The sequence below is a fragment of the Salvia splendens genome, chromosome 11, assembly GCF_004379255.2.
Source record: "Salvia splendens isolate huo1 chromosome 11, SspV2, whole genome shotgun sequence".
Taxonomy (NCBI): domain Eukaryota; kingdom Viridiplantae; phylum Streptophyta; class Magnoliopsida; order Lamiales; family Lamiaceae; genus Salvia; species Salvia splendens.
Window position 1 is genome coordinate 539,094 of NC_056042.1, and position 21,141 is coordinate 560,234.

Sequence of the window (21,141 nt, forward strand, 5' to 3'; positions counted from 1 at the left end):
ATTTAGGAGTTGGAATTTAGGGTTTGATGATGTGAAAGATGCCTATTTATAGATGGAATAAAAGATGTCTTAGTGTGGAAAAACTTCTCCATATGCTTTGAATTTTTGGACAAGAGCATCTCCAACAATTTATATTAAACTCAAATCCATTTTAGTGTAAATGTCACATCAAGTATGATTTTACACCAATCCTTTATACTAAACTCAAACTTAAAAAAATATTCTATATATTATGTCTTTTTTACTCACAAAATTTTTTAAAATTTTGAATTTCAGTTTAGTGTAAACCTAAAGATAGATTTATTTTTCTTTCCAAAAACCAAAAATGAAATTGATTTTAGAGTATTATTGGAACTAATTACCTATTCTATTTTAAGTTTTAGTGTACCCTTGGATATCATCTAAGTCTTTTTTATCAAGTTGCTTTCCATATATAGGACTTGAATTCAAGGTTGTCGTAATTTAGGTGTCTATTGTGGAAAAACTACTCCAATTGTTTTAGAATTAATTTTTTATCAAGTGTAAAAGTTGATTCCATTACGTTTCTTGAAATTTACTAATACCAACCCATAAATACCTTCCACACCAACCATCTTCAGACACATACTTGATTAGAAACATAAATACGGTGGAAATATGTGCAAAATGAAATTGGTGGAAATATGTGCAAAACAAAAATTGGTGGAAATCTTTGTATTTAAGATTGTGGAAACTAAGCACATCCATGGATTTAGATTTAAGCTTGTTGAAATTAAGCACTGCATGCATTTGGAATTTAGAATATTCAACTTTTTTAGTAGGGTTTGTAACTATAAATATGTGAACATAAACCATAAAAACCTACCAACATTAAACTCTCTCTTATACACATACACTTGCTTCCAAGCATACTGTAAGATGGAAAAATGTTCGCTGCTCGTTCCTGCAATCACGAATGGCAAGAGCTTAGACGAAATTCGTAAATCCGCGAAATTTCATCCTTCCATTTGGGGAGACTTCTTTCTCAAATATAATGCAGATAACACGGTTGGTAAACATATTCTTAACAAAAAAATTCATTTGTTATATTCTTAATTCTCATGTTTTTTGCGTTACAATGTATAGAAAATTAGTGATGTTGAACAAGAGGAACTCGCAAAGCAGAAAGAAATGGTCAGAAAAATGCTCTCTCAAACACCGGACGATTCAACGTATAAATTGGAACTAATCGATGCGATCCAGCGCCTCGGAGTGGAATATCATTTCGACAAAGAAATCGGGGAATCCTTGCAACATATTTATCTCAACCACAAGGGGCAAAATAACAAAGACAATAATGATCTCGTCGTTGTGGCTCTTCGTTTCCGTTTGCTTAGGCAACAAGGCTACAATGTCCCATGTGGTAAGATTCCTAAATTTGTAGAGTAGGGAGGCCACTCTAATTTCGAATTCATTTTTTGAGTTTTAAACTGAATATTTAGCGAAATTATACTCCCTCCGGTCCCCTAGTTAGTCCGTCTCATAAAAATATAAACTTTCTACTTAAGGAAATTTCTTTCTCCCTAATGAAGTGGACCCATAATCCATAAACACTCTTTTCTTTCTGTCTTTCTTACTTTTTCAATTTTGCATTAAAACCCGTGTCATTTCAGTATGGAGTTCCTATTTTCATGGGACGGAAGCAGTATGTAGTTCTTATGCAAAAGTCCTATGGTGATTTGCATCACCTATAAAGTATCTATCACCTAAGAGTAGGATGTTTGGAATGACACGAGTATTAATATGAAATTGATAAAGTAGGAAAGCAAAAGAGAAAAAGTAGTTGAGGTAGTATTACACAATATACTGATTAGTAGCTATCATTTCTTACTCTTACAGGTGTGTTCCAAAAATTTACTGACAATGAAGGAAATTTCATTGCGTCGCTGGGAGGAAATGTGGAAGGTCTGTTGAACTTGTACGAGGCGGCACATCTTCTGAAACACGACGATGTGATTTTGGAGAAAGCGATAGAGTTTTGTTCATCTCATCTTCGTGCATCACTCCACAAAATAACTAATGTTTCCCTTTCTAAGCGTGTTAACGAAGCTCTGATTTTGAATATGCCAATCCGCAAGACTCTCCCGAGATTGGGGGCCAGAAAGTTCATTTCTCTATACGAGGAAGACGAGTCGCATGATGAAATACTACTCAAGTTTGCGAAATTGGATTTCAATCTAGTGCAGAAGATGCACCAGATGGAGCTGAGTGACCTTACAAGGTTATACATTATGCCTTTCAAATCTTTTCAATTCTACAATTTAAATTTTATAAACAAAGTAAGTCTTTAGAATTCGAAATAGCTGTAAAATTTGACACATCTCACACCCATACATTGAAAAATCATGTAGAGATACACTATATAAAAAATTATATAGTACCACCTCCATCATTGAAAAATAGCAACTATTTCTATTTTGGCATATACCTTAAACTTATGCACTTTCTATTTTAAGAAAATTTTCTATCTTCAATCAATTTTTTTTTTCACGTCTCCCTAATTTTATCAATTTTGCATTAAAATTTGTGTTGTTTCAATGAAATTAGGATGGTGATAGTATGTATTCTAATTATGAGTTGGAATTCTAATTTCAGGTGGTGGAAGAAGTTTGACGTGGCAAATGAAATGCCTTATGCAAGAGACAGAATTGTGGAATTGTTCATGTGGAAGATGGGAATCTTCTTTGAGCCACGCTATGCTAAAGCAAGAAGCATTGTAATTAGACACACAAGTATAGTTTCTATTATGGATGATACGTACGAATATGCAACGCTGGATGAGCTTCAAATCTTGACCGACGCTATCCAACGGTTGATTTTTAATTTCAGTTTGCATGTTTTTAATTCCTAATTTCCTACTTAACAATATTGATCTAACATAGCTGTTGTTGAGATATTCACATCTGAGCTCTCCCAAATTGAAAATATGAAACCCCTAGGATTTGGTTGGTCTTGTCTCCACATTAGGTTAATTCATCTTCCACTTGGATTGTTTCAGTTGGCCGGATGTTATCGCGACTTTAGAGGATTCGTCACCATACATCCAAATGTGCTACAAATGTCTTGTTGAAACTTACAACGAAATAGAAGACGAAATGGAGGAAACGGGAGAATCTTACCGCGTCCAATATGCAATACAAGAGGTATTCAATCTATCTATAAATAGTACTATGATGTTTGTTAATGGAGTTATTTTATTGAGCACTTAATATGCAGATGAAAAAGTTGGTGTTGGTATATTTTGAAGAGACAAAATGGTTGTTTAATAATTATGTTCCCACGATGGAAGAGTATATGAAGGTGTCCATCCCATCTTGTGCTTACATGTCAATATCAACTGCTTCTCTTGTGGGTATGGGGGATCAAGTTAGCAAAGAAGATTTCGATTGGATCACAAATGAACCTCTCATACTCGTTGCATCCTCAACAATTTGTCGACTAATGGATGACTTAGTCGGAGAAGAGGTGCGTATTAAATTTTGTTGCAAAGTACTGAAAAACTATGATGTTTGGTCAAATTCTTGTGTGTCCTGCAAATTAAAAATTGGCATGAAGTTTAAAATTGTTCACAGTTGCCCCACGTGCTTTGATTTGTGTGAAATCATGTCTGATGTGACAACCAAAATTTGGTTTATATATCCATCAAGTCGACAACACACTTATTAATACACGCACAGTCACCGTGAGATAATTGCGAACAATGTTAAAGCTAATTCATGGTTTTTTGTTATCATACGATATTTGTGACGTGGCTCCATTTCCTACGTTGCACAGTTTGAGCAGAAAACCTCGGCGATTGAATGTTACATGAAACAATATGGTGTGTCAAAGGAAGAAGCTTGTGGTGAGCTCCAGAGGCAAGTGGAGAATGCATGGAAGGATATGAATGGAGAGTGCATTGAGCCAAAACTGGCCTCTATGAAAATCCTTATGGGAATTTTCAATCTTGGTCGCGTCATGCACCTTCTCTATGCAAATGGCGATGGCTATAGTGATCCCACCAGATCCAAGGAATTGGTAAAGATGCTGCTTGTTGAGCCTGTGAAAATTTGAAGACATGCATGAATCTTAGATGAATTTGTGTTGTGTAATACTCCTGTCTTTGTTAAGTTGCCTAGAATTATGTCAGTTTGTTGCCTGTTTTGAATAATGTTTTGAGTGTTATAAACACTGTGTGACGCCCCGCCTTTTTCTACCCTTTTTTTATTTTTATGTTGTTTGCGTAAGAACGTCGAATGTTTGGTTGAATGTTGCCTTTGCTTAATGGAATAGCTTTTATCCAAGAACGCAAGTTCTTTTCAGGTTTACTTGATCTAAAACAAGAGGAATCGAAATGGCAATAGGTTTAAGTTATTGAATGATCCTAAGAGGGACAAATGTTATCGACTCACGTGTCATATTGGAAGCAAAGAATGTTATATAAATTTAGCTAATTTCTTCCTTTCTTTCTCTTTCTCTTTGGTTTAAAACCCCAACCCTCCGACAATGAGCACGCATTCGCGTTCATCCTCCCCTTTCAACGGTGACCATCCATCAGAGTTGATTATTTATAAACTCGTATTTCTATTAGTTTGATTGGCTAGGTGACAAACTCGTATTTCCTCGTCTCAAATTTTATCTTACCAGCGAATGAGTTGATGTATATTTAATTTATTTTTCAATTCTAAATAAATTCACGTCGACTTTTAATGTCTAAGTATATTATTTGGTAGCTTGTGTGAATGAAAACTTGGATGTTCGAATTTTGTGGTATGATAAAATCTAAGTTTTTCAATATAAGTTCTATAAAATGGCATGACTTGTTATAAAACAAGCTTGGAGCGGGCATAGATAGAGTGCTGGGCTTAGGCCTTAGTCTAGACTGGGCTCAGTAAGGCTTTCGTAAAAGCCCAATAGGATTTCAAGTAGCCCGTATTCATAATGGGCCAGACTTAACAAGTTAAATTAAAATCTCTAGTTCAGTTACTAGATTTAAGTGGTAGCAAATTGAGTTAGCTAAAAAAGACAAACCGAAATGTAGGACCGTAATATATGAAAAGATACTATGAATCAAAAGATAACTAAATAGAAGATATGGAATATATGGGAAGATATGGGAAGATATCGTATCAACTCCCCCACGGTTGAAATCCGCCTTGTCCTCAAGGTGAAAATTACGAAGCAACGACGATAGTTGGAAGCAAAAGCTTTGGTGAGGTGTCTCCTCCTGGATCGAACACACGCCAAATAGGCAAACGTCTCCTGACATAGTAATCCCCATCAAATTCCTGAACATTCGTGAAGACAACAGGTTTTGCCGGCATGTTTAGCCCGATGTTAAATGTCTTTGTGGCTAGCAAGCCCTTCATCCATCCTCCATGTGGCAGCTCCTTATCATCATCCGATTTCCCCTCCACCAGAGATTTCACAATCGGCTTCCTCAGCTCCTCCTGCTCTTGCGAATAACTCTTCAACTTATTATTCTCTCCATCATTCCCACTTCCATCCTCTCCATCACTTAGCTCTGGACCCGCCTCAATCAATTGCTTCGAAACGACGTCTTTCAAATACATTGGCTTCCCCTTCTTCATACTTGCAGTATCCTCCTCTTCATCACTATCCTCGTCATCGGATTCGAACAATTTCGCATCTCGCTCCCTCAAAATCGGGTCTTGATTTTTCACCTTAATCAACGCCTCAAAAAAATTGGCGTCAGTCTTCTTACTCGGTTTCGTCAACTCCTCCTCCCTAGACGACGATTCCTCTGAATCCGAGTCTGACGAGTCGACTTTGCCCTGCTTCTTGAGCGCTTCGTACCTATGCAATTCCACTCTCTTCTTGTTGTGCTCGTAGCGTTTGGCAAATTCCTGGTTGATTTCAATTTTGGACAGGTCTTCGTCTGAAGAAACGCCGTCGCTGTCGAAAAGCTTCAAACGATCTATTTTTGGGGGATTTCGTGGTGGTACGTCTGACGAATAGGTGGGTTGCCTAATAGTCGAGGTCCTGTATTGCCTCGGCGGTACATATGAGGAATCCCTGTTGGTGAAGCGCGGCTGCCACGACGGTACATATGAGGAGTCCGAATATTCTCGCGATGCACGGCAAGGCGGTGGTTCCCAACAAGGGGGCCTCCGTGACTGTGGTGGGTCGTACAACTGGTAAATCGGCAGTGGTCGATCACCGGGAGGATACCAACAGGTGGGGCGATGGGTTTGGACCGATCCCATGTGGTGATTACTATTCCAATTACGTTTACGACGATAATCCTCATACTCCCATTCATCGTTGTCATCGTAGTCAAGCGAATGACTGAACACGCGCGGGATTGCAAGTTCCAAATCCTCAAACCGCCGGTCCGTTTCCTTTCTCCAAGCATCTAGTTTATCGATCCTATCCATCAAGCGATCCAATTTGTTGCCAATTGAGTCGGCATTGCGTCCCTCGTCGGAAGGGCGGCCAATCGGGTCCTCCTCCATGGGAGGGCGCTGAAAGTCTGACCTGTAGCGACGGCCTCCCACGTGAGTGCAGCGGGAAGCACCCTCTGGAAAAGTGTCGGGGCAGTGACCCCCCCACAATGATTTCCCGTTGCTATGGAAGCGGGACATGAGTAAACCGATGAAAGCACCAGTTGATACAACCCTTTGTCGTGTCCCTTTCTCCGGCGTCCTAGCGTAGGATCGGCGGCGGCGAAGATCTGGCTGTGCGCGGAAGTCCTCTCCGTCGGGCAGCGCAGAATCTAAGTTACAGATAATTCTCCGGCGTCCTGCGACAGGATCGGCGGAAGTTCTAGTTCTAGCTGTGCGCGGAACTCCTCCGTCGGGCAGCGATGGAACTAGGGTTTGATTAATTCACGTTGGGTGTGGGCAAATAATATTGTATTTCATTCATGATCCTTCAAATGATTACATTCTGCCCTATTTATAATACTAAGTCCTAACTTACCGAACAAGAGAATAATATATGAAAAGATACTATGAATCAAAAGATAACTAAATAGAAGATATGGAATATATGGGAAGATATCGTATCAGAAAACGTCCTGCATTTTTATAAAAAAATTTGATTTTGTAATTTCTCTAGTAGAGACTAAAATGATAATCCCTCGGTCCGTAATTAAATGTCCCATTTTCCTCTTTTCATCCGTCCGCCAATTAATGTCGTATTTCACTTTAATTATAATTGATAGGTGGACCCCTCATTCCACTAACTCATTCTACTCACATTTTATTTTAAAATTACTCTCTCCGTCTCGTTTAAGATGACACATTTTTCTTTTTAGTCTGTGACACATTTCGTTTTTTGGAACCTTTCTCTCTCCAATTAATACACCCAGCCACTTTTTTCTCACTTTTATTAAAATATTATCTTTCTTCCTCTCTATATTAATACTTACACCCACCTTTTTCTCTCACCAATTAAACACTTTAACCAATCACTCCTATAGTTTTAGCCCAACTCAGCGAAAATAAATTAATGTCTCAAGAAACAAAAACATAACTTAATTAAAGAATGCAAGATAAAATTATCGTCGTGCTCTGCTGTGAACTTCACGCCTTCTTAGTGCTTTCATTCGGTTCTCATCCTCTGAATTACCTCCATCATGTCATCCACCTATGCTGCCTATTACCATCACCAATTCGACTACCGTCAGCCGCAATTCGCCCACCACCCATCGCAGCCCATATATCAGCCACCACACCATCCGATTGGATCATTAGATCTGCAACAATCCTATCCACAGGATAGGCACTTCCACCCACAATATCATCCTTACCAGGCCCGACAGCCCACTTGTTGGGACCCGCCATGGGTGCGCACGCAGCAGAGTTCTTCGACCTATGATCAGTCGCCGCCTCACGGCCCGTACCTCGCCTATGGTGAAGCGACATACCAGGGTTCTGACCCCAATAATCCTGACCTTATGGCTCGATCGTTCTCCCATGCCCAACTAGCCGCCGTAAACGATTACAACGAGAAATTACGTGTGTATAAATTGGACCAAGCCGCCTTGCTCGCCCGTTTGACCGCTCGGTTTGAGGAGAACACTGATGATGAGAATATAACTGAGGAGAACATTGATAACACTTTCACAATGGTATTGAGTGTGGATGTTCCCAAAGACATTCACGATGTTCCCAACATCGTCACCGATGTTGGCATCAACACTGCTGTCGGGGTAGATGTGAGCGATGAAATTGAACAGGGTGAAGGATCTCAAGACGAGGCATGTGAGATGTCGCTCGCAGAGTCAAGGCCGTGGCCGTTGAACCCCGCTCTACTGACAGCTCCACCATTCCTCAACCAGCAGCCAAATGCTGCCTCCGACGGGCATCCACCGAGCCTCTACTCACCACCTAGCAACCCTAAATTCAGTTATGATTCCCTAGAACTAATTGCTGATGTTACTGTTGCATCAAAAAAACCTTGCCCAATAACTGCAATTGATCAACTACTTGACCGAGATCACGTTGGAGCGGAAGGGGTATTTTTAGATGATGAAGAGAAGGTTGGAATTTTGACAGTAGCGCTAGAGTGCATGCCAACTGGACCGGATTACTGGGCGACAACCTACATTTCTGATGTCAATGCACTTATGATTTATTGTCCACGACGACTGAGATGCTCAACTGATTGGTGTGCATTTGATCCAGGAGGGAATACCCCGCCAAAGTGTATGTTCGTGATGCTTTTCATTGTGTTGTGGGTCCCACCTTGAGGACAATGTGGATTTTAACCGTGGGGGAGTTGATACGAGTATATCCTCGGAAATATCTCCCATATCTTTATTATTATATTATAATATATTTTCCATATAATTGTTATCTTATTCACCAAGTTATGTTATTCATAGGAGTATTATAAATAGGACCTATTGTTATTCTCATTATTCAATCAATGAAATCATAATTATTGTCCTTTATCTTTATTTAGCTTTTCCGTTTATAATTTCCGATTGTCGACAGAGCACGGTTTCTCTGCGACTTTCTTTATCTTTTTTACTTGATAAGGGTCTTTCCCTTATCAATTGGTTCTTTCATTGAGAGCCCAAATGGCTCGGAGTGGTGGCCTGGCAAAGAACCAGCCGTGACGTGGCCGTGACCAACGAGGACGTTGGCCCTTAAAGGAGGGTCGAATGTTACAGACTCAATTCCCACATCGGTTGTGAGAACAACTGATGTGGGTATATGGACTAAATGGGCTCTCTCTCCTAACAGGCTAGTCTTTTGGGATGAGTTCTCCCGTTTGGTCTGTATCATTCTGTAACTTGGCCGGCGTCTTGAGCTTGTCTCTCCGCCTCAACTGCCTTGTTGATGGCGAGCTCTCCTTCCCCCTCACGACCAGTTGCTCCTCCGTGTCCGGCACAACCTCTTCCTCCTGCTCCTCTCGTTCGACTTTCCTACTGGGCTCTGTGTCAGATGATGTAGCCGTGGTCGTAACATAGGGTTTGTAACTATAAATATGAGGACATAAACCATAAAAAAACACCAACATCTATCACTCTCTTATACAGATACTTGCTTCCAAGCATACTGTAAGATGGAAAAATGTTCGCTGCCCGTTCCCGCAATCACGAATGGCAAGAGCTTAGATGAAATTCGTAATTCCGCGAAATTTCATATTTCCATTTGGGGAGACTTCTTTCTCAAATATAAATATATAATTCAGATAACACGGTTGGTATACATATTCTTAACAAAAAAAAAAAATTCATTTGTTAATTTCTTAATTCTCGTGTTTTTTGCGTTACAATGTATAGAAAATTAGTGATGTTGAACAAGAGGAACTCGCAAAGCAGAAAGAAATGGTCAGAAAAATGCTCTCTCAAACACCAGACGATTCAACGTATAAATTAGAACTTATCGATGCGATTCAGCGTCTGGGAGTGGAATATCACTTTGAAAAAGAAATCGGGGAATCCTTGAAATATATTCATGACAATTACAAGCAGCAAATTAGCAAAGACAATGATGATCTACGCTTTGTGGCTCTTCGCTTTCGTCTGCTTAGACGACAAGGTTACAACATCCCATGTGGTAAGATCATGTTCCACTCTTTCAACTTTATTTTGTAGCTATAAATAGAGGATTGAGATATGTACCCTCATATATAGTTCAATTTTGTTAAGATTTTGCTCCACATTAATTGTTTCATAGTTTGACCGGGGTAGATTTTAAGAAATTATTTGACTTTATTAAGAACAGTAGAATGAAAAATTATAGAAATGTGAGTTGTACTTTTACGGTAATGGAGTAATTGTGAGTAGAATGTAACAGTGGAGTATGAGGTCCAATTACCAAATAGAGTGAAATTGAAATGTAACATTTATTGGGGCCGGGCGAAATCGGAAAAATGAGACAATCAATGTGGACAGAAGGGAGTAGTTAATTGCGATAAACTAACACCTTTACTTGAAACAGACGTTCTGTAAATTCACTGGAGATAACGGAGATTACATGGTGTATTCATAATTTTTTTGGATCGTCCCAACTAAAGTGATGCATTTTCTTTTCTTTTTTTTGGCAAAAACCAAATTTTATCTCCCTTAGTACTTTTTTCTGTTTACTTTTTCCTCTCTCATAATTTATTCTCTCTTTGTTTAAGAACTAAACAACATTTCCTATAATCTCGTATCCAAAAGGGGCACCTCACCTGATGCGGGACGAAGGGAGTATCAAATAATGTGTTAAAAAATATAGGTGACCCGATTTTTTGCCATGGGATGATTTTTCGGGCTGATTATGTTGTTGATTTTTAAAGTTGCTACGCATACCAAATTTCATGGTTTTATGACTGAATTCATGGTTTTTTTTTTGCTGATTTCATCGTTTTTTTTGGCTGACCTCGAATCTCTCGGGTTCAAACTTCTCTGGATCTTTCCAATACCTCGGGTCCCTCTGCATGGCCCATATATTTACCAACACCATAGCTCCAGCGGGTATGGTGTATCCATTGATCAAATGTTCCTTGTTGCTATATCTAGGTAGCATCGGACCCGGAGGGTGCAGCCTCAAAATTTCTTTGATCACTAGTTTTAGATATTTCATACTTATAAGAGTGTCCACAATGGGGGAGCCGCGGCCCCCCATTGCAAAGGCCGAGAGCCGGGGCGGTGAGGCGAGAAGCGTGGCTGAGCCACGGCCGCGGCCTTCACGCGGCTGAGCCGTGTGAGCCGCGGCCCTCCCATTGCAAGCGGCGCGAATCGCGGCTGGGCCGCGGAAATTAGTTTTTTTTTTTTTCGAAATTTTGTTATAAATATACACTCTCACTTCCATTTTTTCACTTCATTCTACACTTCAAATCCCTTCATTTTACACTCTCAAACACTACAAAAAATGCAAGGTGGAGATGGTAATTCCCCGGGGTATGGAGACTCGGGATACGGCAACTTCCCCAATCAGACGTGGAGTCCGCACTCGCCCCAATTCCGGGTCCAGCCATCCCAGCAGAGAAACTTGGTTCGCCAACCATCGGGGTTCGGGGACTACCGACCGAATATGGACGCGATCAACAACCCATCCCAGCAATTCCAATCCTCCCAATTCCAATCCTCCCAATTCTAATACTCCCCGTCTCCTCTGTCTGAATCTGATAGATTCACATGGGAACAGTTGATGGGTACACCGGCGACCCCGACATCCGGTAGTGTGGAGATGGAGGCCCCCACCGGGGGGTCGCCGAACCGGCGGTGGTGGGGGGCGAGGTGGCGGCGGGGGAGTGGGAGGCGAGGCGGCGGCGGTGGGAGGCGAGGCGGCAGCGGCGGTGGAAGGCGAGGCGGTGGGGGGCGAGACGGCAGAGAGCATGGGCCCATCGGCCACCGGCGGTGGCCGAGGCGGTGGTGATCGGCGTGGCGAGAAGTACAACGACGACGAATCCCTCGCTGTTGCGCGGGCTTGGGAGGCGGTCACGACGAATCCGGTCATCGGCACGGATCAGACCGACATTTGCTTCTGGAGGCGCGTCCTGACGGTGTACAACGGCTTCAAACCAGAAGGCAGTGCCGGACGTGATGAAGGCCAGATCCGGAAGAAGTTCGGCCGGATCAGTAGCGCTGTGAAGAGGTTCAGGAACATTTACGAGAGACAGCTCCAGAATGCCGAATAAAAAATTATCCAAATTTAATAACATTATTAATCTACTAAAATTTAATAACATTAAATTAAATTAAAAAATAACATTAAAAAAAAGCAAAAAAAAATAACATTTTAGAGGGCCACATTTGGTGGCCCTTTGAATTTGCATTGACTTTTTTACATTTGCCATTACAAAGGCCACATGGGAGCCATAATTGGTGGCCGGGCCACAAATGGTGGCCTTTGAAGGCCACCATTGTGGACACCCTAAAAGGCGTTGTTTTGTTCAAAACTAGAGTTTTATTTCAACACTTGTGGTACTTCAGCTTGTGCTTTGGCCATCGCGCGAGGGTGCCTCAATAGTTCTACCATGGCCAAATCAACAGTTCCTGCTGAAGTATCAATTCCACCGGTAAGTAAATCCTGCACGTTGTAAAAGCCCAATTTTGTTAAAGAAGACGTCAATCAAAGCAAGAATCAACAAAATCAAAGACAAGTTATTACTCCCTCCCTTCCCACGATGAGAATCACAATTTGTCATTTCGATCAGTCCCACGGCCACAATAAAAGTCAACATTTCAATTTTATCATGAATAGTAAGTAGGTCTCACATTCCAGTAACTCACTTCACTCACATTCTATTATAAAATCTATATAGAAAAAGTGTACACCACATTCCACTAACTTTTCCTACTCACTATTTTTTTCATTTGTTAAAACTCGTACCCACACCAAATGTTACTCCTCTAGCGGGATGGAGGGAATATCATTTTCACAAAACAACAATCGAAAAGAGACACTACTTATAGTGGGACAGAGGGAGTGCAATTTAGACATGACTAATCTGGGTTTTTAAATATACCGGCCACCAGTGCTTCAAAACGCATCATAATTCTTGTTGTGCCAACTAAAGATTAGATGACACAAATAGAAACATTCTAAAAAACTAATTTTACCAATTGTGCATTAAAACTCGTGCATTTTTAAAATTTATTATTTTTAGGGCACTTTGGATCTCATACTCCACTCCTCCTACTCCATTCCTACTCCACCTACGCACAACAAAATAAAATAATATTATAATTTTAATAAGTGATGGTGGATTATTTTATTTTGATGTGAGTGTGGAGTAGGAGAAATGGAGTAGGAGATCTGCTCTGTTTTTAGGGGACACAAGGATTAGAAAATAGAGTTGTCTAAAAAGATAAGACTATATTATGTGTTTCTAAATATACCACTAGTGATTTAAAACACATCCTAATTCTTGTTGTGCCAACCAAAAATTAGATGACACAAATGGAAATATTATAAAAAACTAATTTTACCAACTGTGCATTAAAACTCGTGCACCTTCAACGATTAGAAAATAGAGATGTCTACTTACAAACAGCACAGCCTTGATGTTGTGGTTGTCAATTGGAAACTTGAGCTCCTCTTCCTCCTTAACCCTAAGAAACACATCCACCAAATCCTCACCCTCAAACTCCGAATTCCCCAATCTCCGGCCATCCCCGGGTACAATTTTCGCCCGATTTCTCCTATGCCGGTCGATGATATCATCCAAAATCACATCAAGCTTGCGCCGCATCTTCTTCATATACCGCACCTTCCCCCAGCTCAGCGCCGCCGCGATCCTCGACGACGGGAATAGATCCGTGACCTCAAATCCCGCCGCCATATGCAGCGTGTTTCAACTACTTTTCAACTACTTTATCAATTATGCATTAAAACACGTGCTCATACCATATGGCCTATTTCTATGGGTCGCATGGAGTATTATAGTTTAATGTAAAAAGTATAAAAAGATAATAATTGTCTTCCTAACATATTTTTGCTCTAACATTGGGCTGGAAGCGGAGACCCGGCGAGTAGTAGACGGCAGCGACGGTGGAAAAGGCAGTTGGCGGAACATAAGGTGGTGCAAGTTTAGGGTTTTTGACAAAATTAGGGTTTATCATAAGACTGAAGACAATATCCCTTTTTATAGATGTCTACTAAAATGCAAAGAAAAACTCGAATTAGAGCTTATAATTACGCTCACGCTCGACTTAACTACCTAAAAATTAAATACGAATTAGTAAAATACTACTCCCTCCGTTCCACAGTAGATGTCACACTTTCCTTTTTAGTTTGTTACACAAAAGAGGTCACATTTCCCCTTTTGGAAAAAATTCATTCTCACATCAATTATAAAATTATATTTTCTCTCACCACTTAACACACAAAATAGCATCTACTAAAATCTCGTGTCATCTTCCAACTGTGACATCTATTATGGGACCGGGTGATTTGCAAGTGGCAAAACACCCGACCGGGTTTTCTCTCTGGACCCGACTGCTTCTTCAAAACACCCGACCGGGTGATTTGGAAATTGGGAAACACCCAACCGGGTGAACCTACTGGACTTTTCCTCGAAATCTGTCTCGGCTCGTTCAATCTGTTTTCTTCCGTTTCAACCTGTTTTCATCATAAAACTACGACAAAACTCATTAACTCACTAATTAGTGTATGTGTGGGGAAAAACCTATAATAAACACCTTAAATCATCAAAGTCACCATCTAATTACCCACAAAACCATCTTAAACTATGAGTTTGTCAAGAGGGGATTTGCCTCCTGTAGTTACCATGTGGCTCCACCGCTGGTCAGTGGGCCAACCATCCCATTGATATCGATATCGATATCGATATCGATTTGGATTTGAATTTGAATTTGGATTGCACGTTGAGACTTTTGTTTTCGTGTTAATTCTACTCTGATTTGAGAATTTCCTCTTCTCTAATTTTATTGAATCATGGAGCGAACGAGTTTTTTTTCTTTAACGTGAAATAAATTTACATCGACTTTCTATGCCTTTTTTATATGTTAGTTTGTGTGGAAATGAAACCTTGGATGTTCGAATTAGGTATGATAAACTCGAATAAAAAAATGTTTTATTATAGCACAAGCTTAGAGTGGGCCTTGATAGTGCAGGGCTTGGGCCTATATCGTGAGTGGGTTCAGTTAGATTTTTTTAAAGCCCAATAGAATACCAAGTAACCTGTACTCATAATGGGCCAGACTGGCCAGCCCAAACTAGTTCAATTACTAGATTTAGGCGTTAGAAAATTAAGACCAAAATATTAATCAGCCAAACAATACTAAACTTGAGGGTGGAAAATTGAACTTAATTATTCCTCCATCTGGCAATAGAGTACCTTTTAACTATTTTGGACCATCCGAGTCTCATTTAATTATATTTTATTATTAAACAAATATATAAAAATGTAATGATTGATATTTTATTAATTTTTATAACTCATATTTATAAAAACATATAGCATAGAAAAAGGGTCTGTAATTGTTGACGGAATGTGTACTGATTAACTACTTTATAAAAATTAAGTGCTGATTGGACTCAATTCAATTGCACCCTTTATTAAGATTACAATATTATTTAAAAGTACAAACACTATGTAATTGACCAATTGTGGAATTGTAATGTCAATTACGTATACACACATAAAAACCAAATAAGCAGAATACGGATACAACATCTCCATCAGTTTTTTTGAGGATAGTACGGACCAGTTGGTGTGCATTATTCAGAAGATGGAAAGGTCTCTTTATTACATGAAGCTCCAAATCATGATTCATACGGAGTGGCAACCACAAATAATTTTTGTTTTCTTGCAGCTACTAGCCCAAAAATTTCAGTCATGTCCAAATCCTCAGCCCTGACACTTTCTGGAAGCTTCCAATCGAAGTTGTAGAGCAACTGGACTAGAGCCGATTCCACAATAGCCAAGCCGAATGTCATCCCGGGACACCTTCTTTTTCCAGTTCCAAATGGCAAAAACTCTAAATCACCACCTACAAAATCCACACTTTGATCCTCGAATCTCTCAGGCACAAACTTCTCCGGATCGTTCCAATACTTGGGGTCCCTCTGCATGGCCCAATTGTTTACGAACACCATCGCTCTAGCAGGTATGGTGTATCCGTTGATCATGTGTTCCTTGTTGCTAGTTCTAGGTAGCATCGGACCAGGTGGGTGCAGCCTCAGAATCTCCTTGATCACAAGTTTTAGATATTTCATATTATAAGCGACGTTGTTTTGTTCTAACCCGGGGTTTTCTTTCAAGGCTTGTCGTACTTCAGCTTGTGCCTTGGCCATCACTCGAGGGTGCCTTAGTAGTTCTACCATGGCCCAGTCAGTAGCTACCGCTGCAGCATCACTTCCAGCTGTGAACATATCCTGCATATTGTAAAAATCCAATTATGTTAAAGAAGGCATTAGGAATACAAAGGGAAATGAATGGAGTCAAAATTCGTAGAGAGAGTGATAGAGTATTATTGCGTGTAATTAGATGCCCTCTTAGGATGAAATTGTGAAATCATATAATAAAAAAAGAGATAACTAAAACTTAGAAGACAATGGATGGTCACTAATATTGAATAGTAAACAAGCATTTGTCAAGCATACTGAATTCTTGTAAAGGTGTGTTTGGTACCATGAATTTGGGGTTTGAATCCAATAAATTCAAGTCCTAAATTTTAAATTCACCCTTTGGTAGAAAAAAAATGTTTGGATTTGCCAAAGTAAAGATAATGAATCATAAATAGCTGTAAAATTGAGCACCTCCCAAGCACATACTGCACACAAAATCTCTACACTACTCTCAACATGCACACAACACACAATTTTAGAAGTCGCCTCATTTTGCCTTTTTGATATATCCACAAAAGTAGTCTCATTTTTCTGAAAAAAAAAGTTTCTCAACACACATATGCAACCCATTTAAGATTACAATATCTACTTACATATAATACAGCCTTGATGTTGTGGTTGTCAATTGGGAACTTGAGCTCCTCTTCTTCCTTAGCCCTAAGAAACACATCCACCAAATCCTCACCCCCAAACTCCGAATTCCCGCCTCGATTTCTCCTATGCCGGTCGATAATATCATCCAAGATCACATCGAGCTTGCGCCGCATCGTCCTTATGCGGCGCAGCTTCCCCCAGCTCAGCGCGGCGGCGATCCTCGACGACGGGAACATATCCACGATCTCCAACCCCGTCGCCATCTGCAGCGAGTCCGACATCATCTTCATCAGCGTTTTGTTATCTTTGCAAACGCCGCCGAAGGACGCACGGAAAGTGATAGAGCTCGACAAGGAGAAGATCTTCTCCGTCAGATTCACGGAGCTTCCAGAAGATTCGCGCAAGGAATTGACCAATTGGTTTGACTCGTCTAGCCGGATGGATTGGTACAAGCGCACCATTTTGGGGCTGAGAAGGTCGATGATGCAGAGCTTCCGCATCTGGCGCCAGTAGTCTCCGTAGGGGCAGAAGACGATGTTGCTGCTGTTGTACCACATGATCTCCGCGGCCACGTTCTGTGGCCGGCTGGCGAAGCTAGGGTCGAGATCTTTCAGCATTTGTTTCGCGATATCTGGAGACGAGACGACGATGGCGTTGCACTCGCCGAGCTTGAGGTGCATCAGGGGGCCGTGTTTGTTGGAGAGGTCTCTGAAGCAGCGGAAGGGAGGGTTGCTCATCTGGTGAAGGTTTCCGATTATAGGAAGTTTTCGGGGGCCGGGTGGAAGCCGTTTCATTAATTTGCTATTTTGGGATTTCTTCTTCCCTTCATTGAAGAGGAAGAAGAAGATTGCAGGAAGAATGAGAGCAGCAAAGGCTGTAATCAGGTGAAACATGTTTAGTTTTTGATGGAATAATTGGAGAGGATAGATTGGTGCTATTTATACACAACTTTACTATTTTAACAGTACTTCGTCCGTCCGTCCCTGAAAATTTGTCACATATTTCTTTTTTTGTCCGTCCCTAAAAATTTGTCACCTTTCACTTTTACCATTTTTAGTAGTGGATCCTACATTCCACCAACTTATTCACACTCACATTTTATGATAAAACTAATATATAAAAATAGGACTCACATGTCACCAACTTTTTCAACCACTTTCTATTACATTTCTTAAAATCCGTGTCGGGTCAAATTGTGACGAATTATTAGGGATGAAGGGAGTAGTAATTAGTAAACATATGCAGAGTACTATATATTTTGTACTATTTGACTGAATATTCCAAAAATATCGTATGCTACTCCATCCATCCTACTTCAAGTGAGACGCTCATGATTTAAGAAAATTGATGTTTAGTGGTTACGTGATTTTATAAACTCCATTCGTCCCACAGGAATATGCATTTTTCCAATTTTGTAAACTCTTTTCATTCCAATGATGCGAGACTCATTCTCCACTAATAATACACCCTCCACCCCTGAGAAGATGACCCCATCCCGGGACGGCACAAGATTTTATGCATATTTATTTTAAAGGGTTTAAGAAGAGAGAGAAAGTTGTTGGGTATTTAAAAGTATGAGATATGAATAAAGTAAGAGAGATAAAAGATTGTAAAGTGTTTAAAAATATGAGAGATACCAAAAGTAAGAGAGAGAAAAGGTTGTTGGGTGTTTAATAGTTTGAAAGATGAATAAAGTAAGAAAAAGAAAAGATAATTGAATATTTTAATTATTTCCTAAATAAGAAAGGGGTCATTTTGATTGAGACAGACAAAAAAAAAAATGGGTCGTCTTTAGTAAGATGGAGGGAGTATTTTAATTATCTTTTATCTCTACCTCTCTCTTATTTTATCAATTTTGCATTAAAATACGTACCGAATCCAAAGTGCATATTTATTGGGGATGGAGTGAGAATTGTTTTTTGGCAAAAAAAAAAAACTCACTGGCAGTAGAACAACACAAAAGAAAATAAGAATTGGACAGAGGAAGTACGAGGTAAGCACATGCAAAGTTCTTTCAAGCTTCTGGATGAATTTGAATATGGAGTATACTTTATTGTAAAGTCTATTTTAAGAAAAATGGAAGTCTATTTTTATATATTAATATTATGATAATTGTGAATCAAATGACTTATTGAAATATACGATCTATTTATCAATTATAGAAATCCTTCTGTTTCTTGTTAGTTTAGATAAGACTGTTAATGAAGGTCGTATAAAAAATGACAAAATGAGACAATAATAGAGATAGGAGGGAGTAAAAGTTTATTATACATAATATATTATGATTAACAATTTTAACAACAAAAACATATACTGCTGTATAGTTTGAAGTATTTGATTGAATATTTCAAAAATATCGTGTGTTACTCTTTCCGTCTCACCTCAAATGAGACGCTCCTTTAGAACATATGATTTAAGAAAAAAAATATTTAGTAGTTACGTGGAAAGAATAAAATAAGATTGAGAATAAAGTAGAAAAAATAATAAAATATATGAGAGTAAAAGTGTTAGTTTTTGCCAAAAAAATACGAATTGGATTGAGGAAGTACAAGGTAAGCACATGCAACGTTCTTTCAAGCTTCTAGATGAATTTGAATATGGACTATTCTTTATTGTAAAGTCTATTTTAAGAAAAATGGAAGTCTATTTTTATACTAGATTAATATTATGATAATTGTGAGTCAAATGACTTATTGAAATATATGATCTATTTATCAATTATAGTAATCCTTCTGTTTCTTGTTAGTTGAAATAAGACTATTAATGAAGGTCGTATAAAAAATGACAAAATGAGACAATAATAATGATAGGAGGGAGTAAAAGTTTATTATACATAATATATCATGATTAACAATTTTAACAACAAAAACATATACTACTGTATAGTTTGAAGTATTTGATTGAATATTTCAAAAATATCGTGTGTTACTCTTTCCGTCTCACCTCAAATGAGACGCTCCTTTAGGACATATGATTTAAGAAAAAAAAAATTAGTAGTTACGTAGAAAGAATAAAATAAGATTGAGAATAAAGTAGAAAAAAGAATAAAATATTAGAGAGTAAACGTGTTAGTTTTTGCCAAAAAAATACGAATTGGATAGAGGAAGTACAAGGTAAGCACATGCAACGTTCTTTCAAGCTTCTAGATGAATTTGAATATGTACTAGTCTTTATTGTAAAGTCTATTTTAAGAAAAATGGAAGTCTATTTTTATATATTAATATTATGATAATTGTGAGTCAAATGACTTATTGAAATATAAGATCTATTCATCAATTATAGTAATCCTTCTGTTTCTTGTTAGTTTAGATAAGACTGTTAATGAAGGTCATATAAAAAATGACAAAATGAGACAATAATAGAGATAGGAGGGAGTAAAAGTTTATTATACATAATATATCATGATTAACAATTTTAACAACAAAAACATATACTGCTGTATAGTTTGAAGTATTTGATTGAATATTTCAAAAATATCGTGTGTTACTCTTTCCGTCTCACCTCAAATGAGACGCTCCTTTAGGACATATGATTTAAGAAAAAAAATATTAGTTGTTACGTGGAAAGAATAAAATAAGATTGAGAATAAAGTAGAAAAAATAATAAAATATTAGAGACTAAAAGTGTTAGTTTTTGCCAAAAAAATACGAATTGGATTGAGGAAGTACAAGGTAAGCACATGCAACGTTCTTTCAAGCTTCTAGATGAATTTGAATATGGACTATACTTTATTGTAAAGTCTATTTTAAGAAAAATGGAAGTCTATTTTTATGTATTAATATTATGATAATTGTGAGTTAAATGACTTATTGAAATATATGATTTATTTATCAATTATAGTAATCCTTCTGTTTCTTGTTAGTTGAGATAAGACTGTTAATGAAGGTCATATAAAAAATGACAAAATGAGACAATAATAGAGATAGGAGGGAGTACATGTTTCTTATACATAATATATCATGATTAACAATTTTAACAACAAAAACATATACTACTGTATAGTTTGAAGTATTTGATTGAATATTTCAAAAATATAGTGTGTTACTCTTTCCGTCTCACCTCAAATGAGACACTCCTTTAGGACATATGATTTAAGAAAAAAAAATTTAGTAGTTACGTGAAAAGAATAAAATAAGATTGAGAATAAAGTAGAAAAAATAATAAAATATTAGAGAGTAAAAGTGTTAGTTTTTGCCAAAAAAAATACGAATTGGATAGAGGAAGTACAAGGTAAGCACATGCAACGTTCTTTCAAGCTTGTGGAAGAAGT

General features: G+C 38.6%; 2 protein-coding genes across 2 annotated transcripts; one reads left to right on the forward strand and one right to left on the reverse strand.

Moving 5' to 3' along the window:
- Window positions 1-897: 897 nt before the first annotated feature.
- On the forward strand, window positions 898-4,177 carry LOC121755182 (bicyclogermacrene synthase-like). Its single transcript, XM_042150469.1, has 7 exons — window positions 898-1,026; window positions 1,105-1,381; window positions 1,858-2,239; window positions 2,614-2,829; window positions 3,017-3,161; window positions 3,235-3,483; window positions 3,793-4,177. Exons 1-7 carry the CDS (start codon window positions 898-900, stop codon window positions 4,069-4,071), a joined length of 1,677 nt encoding a protein of 558 aa, XP_042006403.1. The 3' UTR covers window positions 4,072-4,177.
- Window positions 4,178-15,458: 11,281 nt separating this feature from the next.
- Window positions 15,459-17,762, reverse strand: LOC121754189 (premnaspirodiene oxygenase-like). Its single transcript, XM_042149546.1, has 2 exons — window positions 16,871-17,762; window positions 15,459-16,304 (listed from the first exon to the last, which is right to left on the reverse strand). Exons 1-2 carry the CDS (start codon window positions 17,663-17,665, stop codon window positions 15,693-15,695), a joined length of 1,407 nt encoding a protein of 468 aa, XP_042005480.1. The 5' UTR covers window positions 17,666-17,762; the 3' UTR covers window positions 15,459-15,692.
- Between the last annotated feature and the right edge of the window lie 3,379 nt (window positions 17,763-21,141).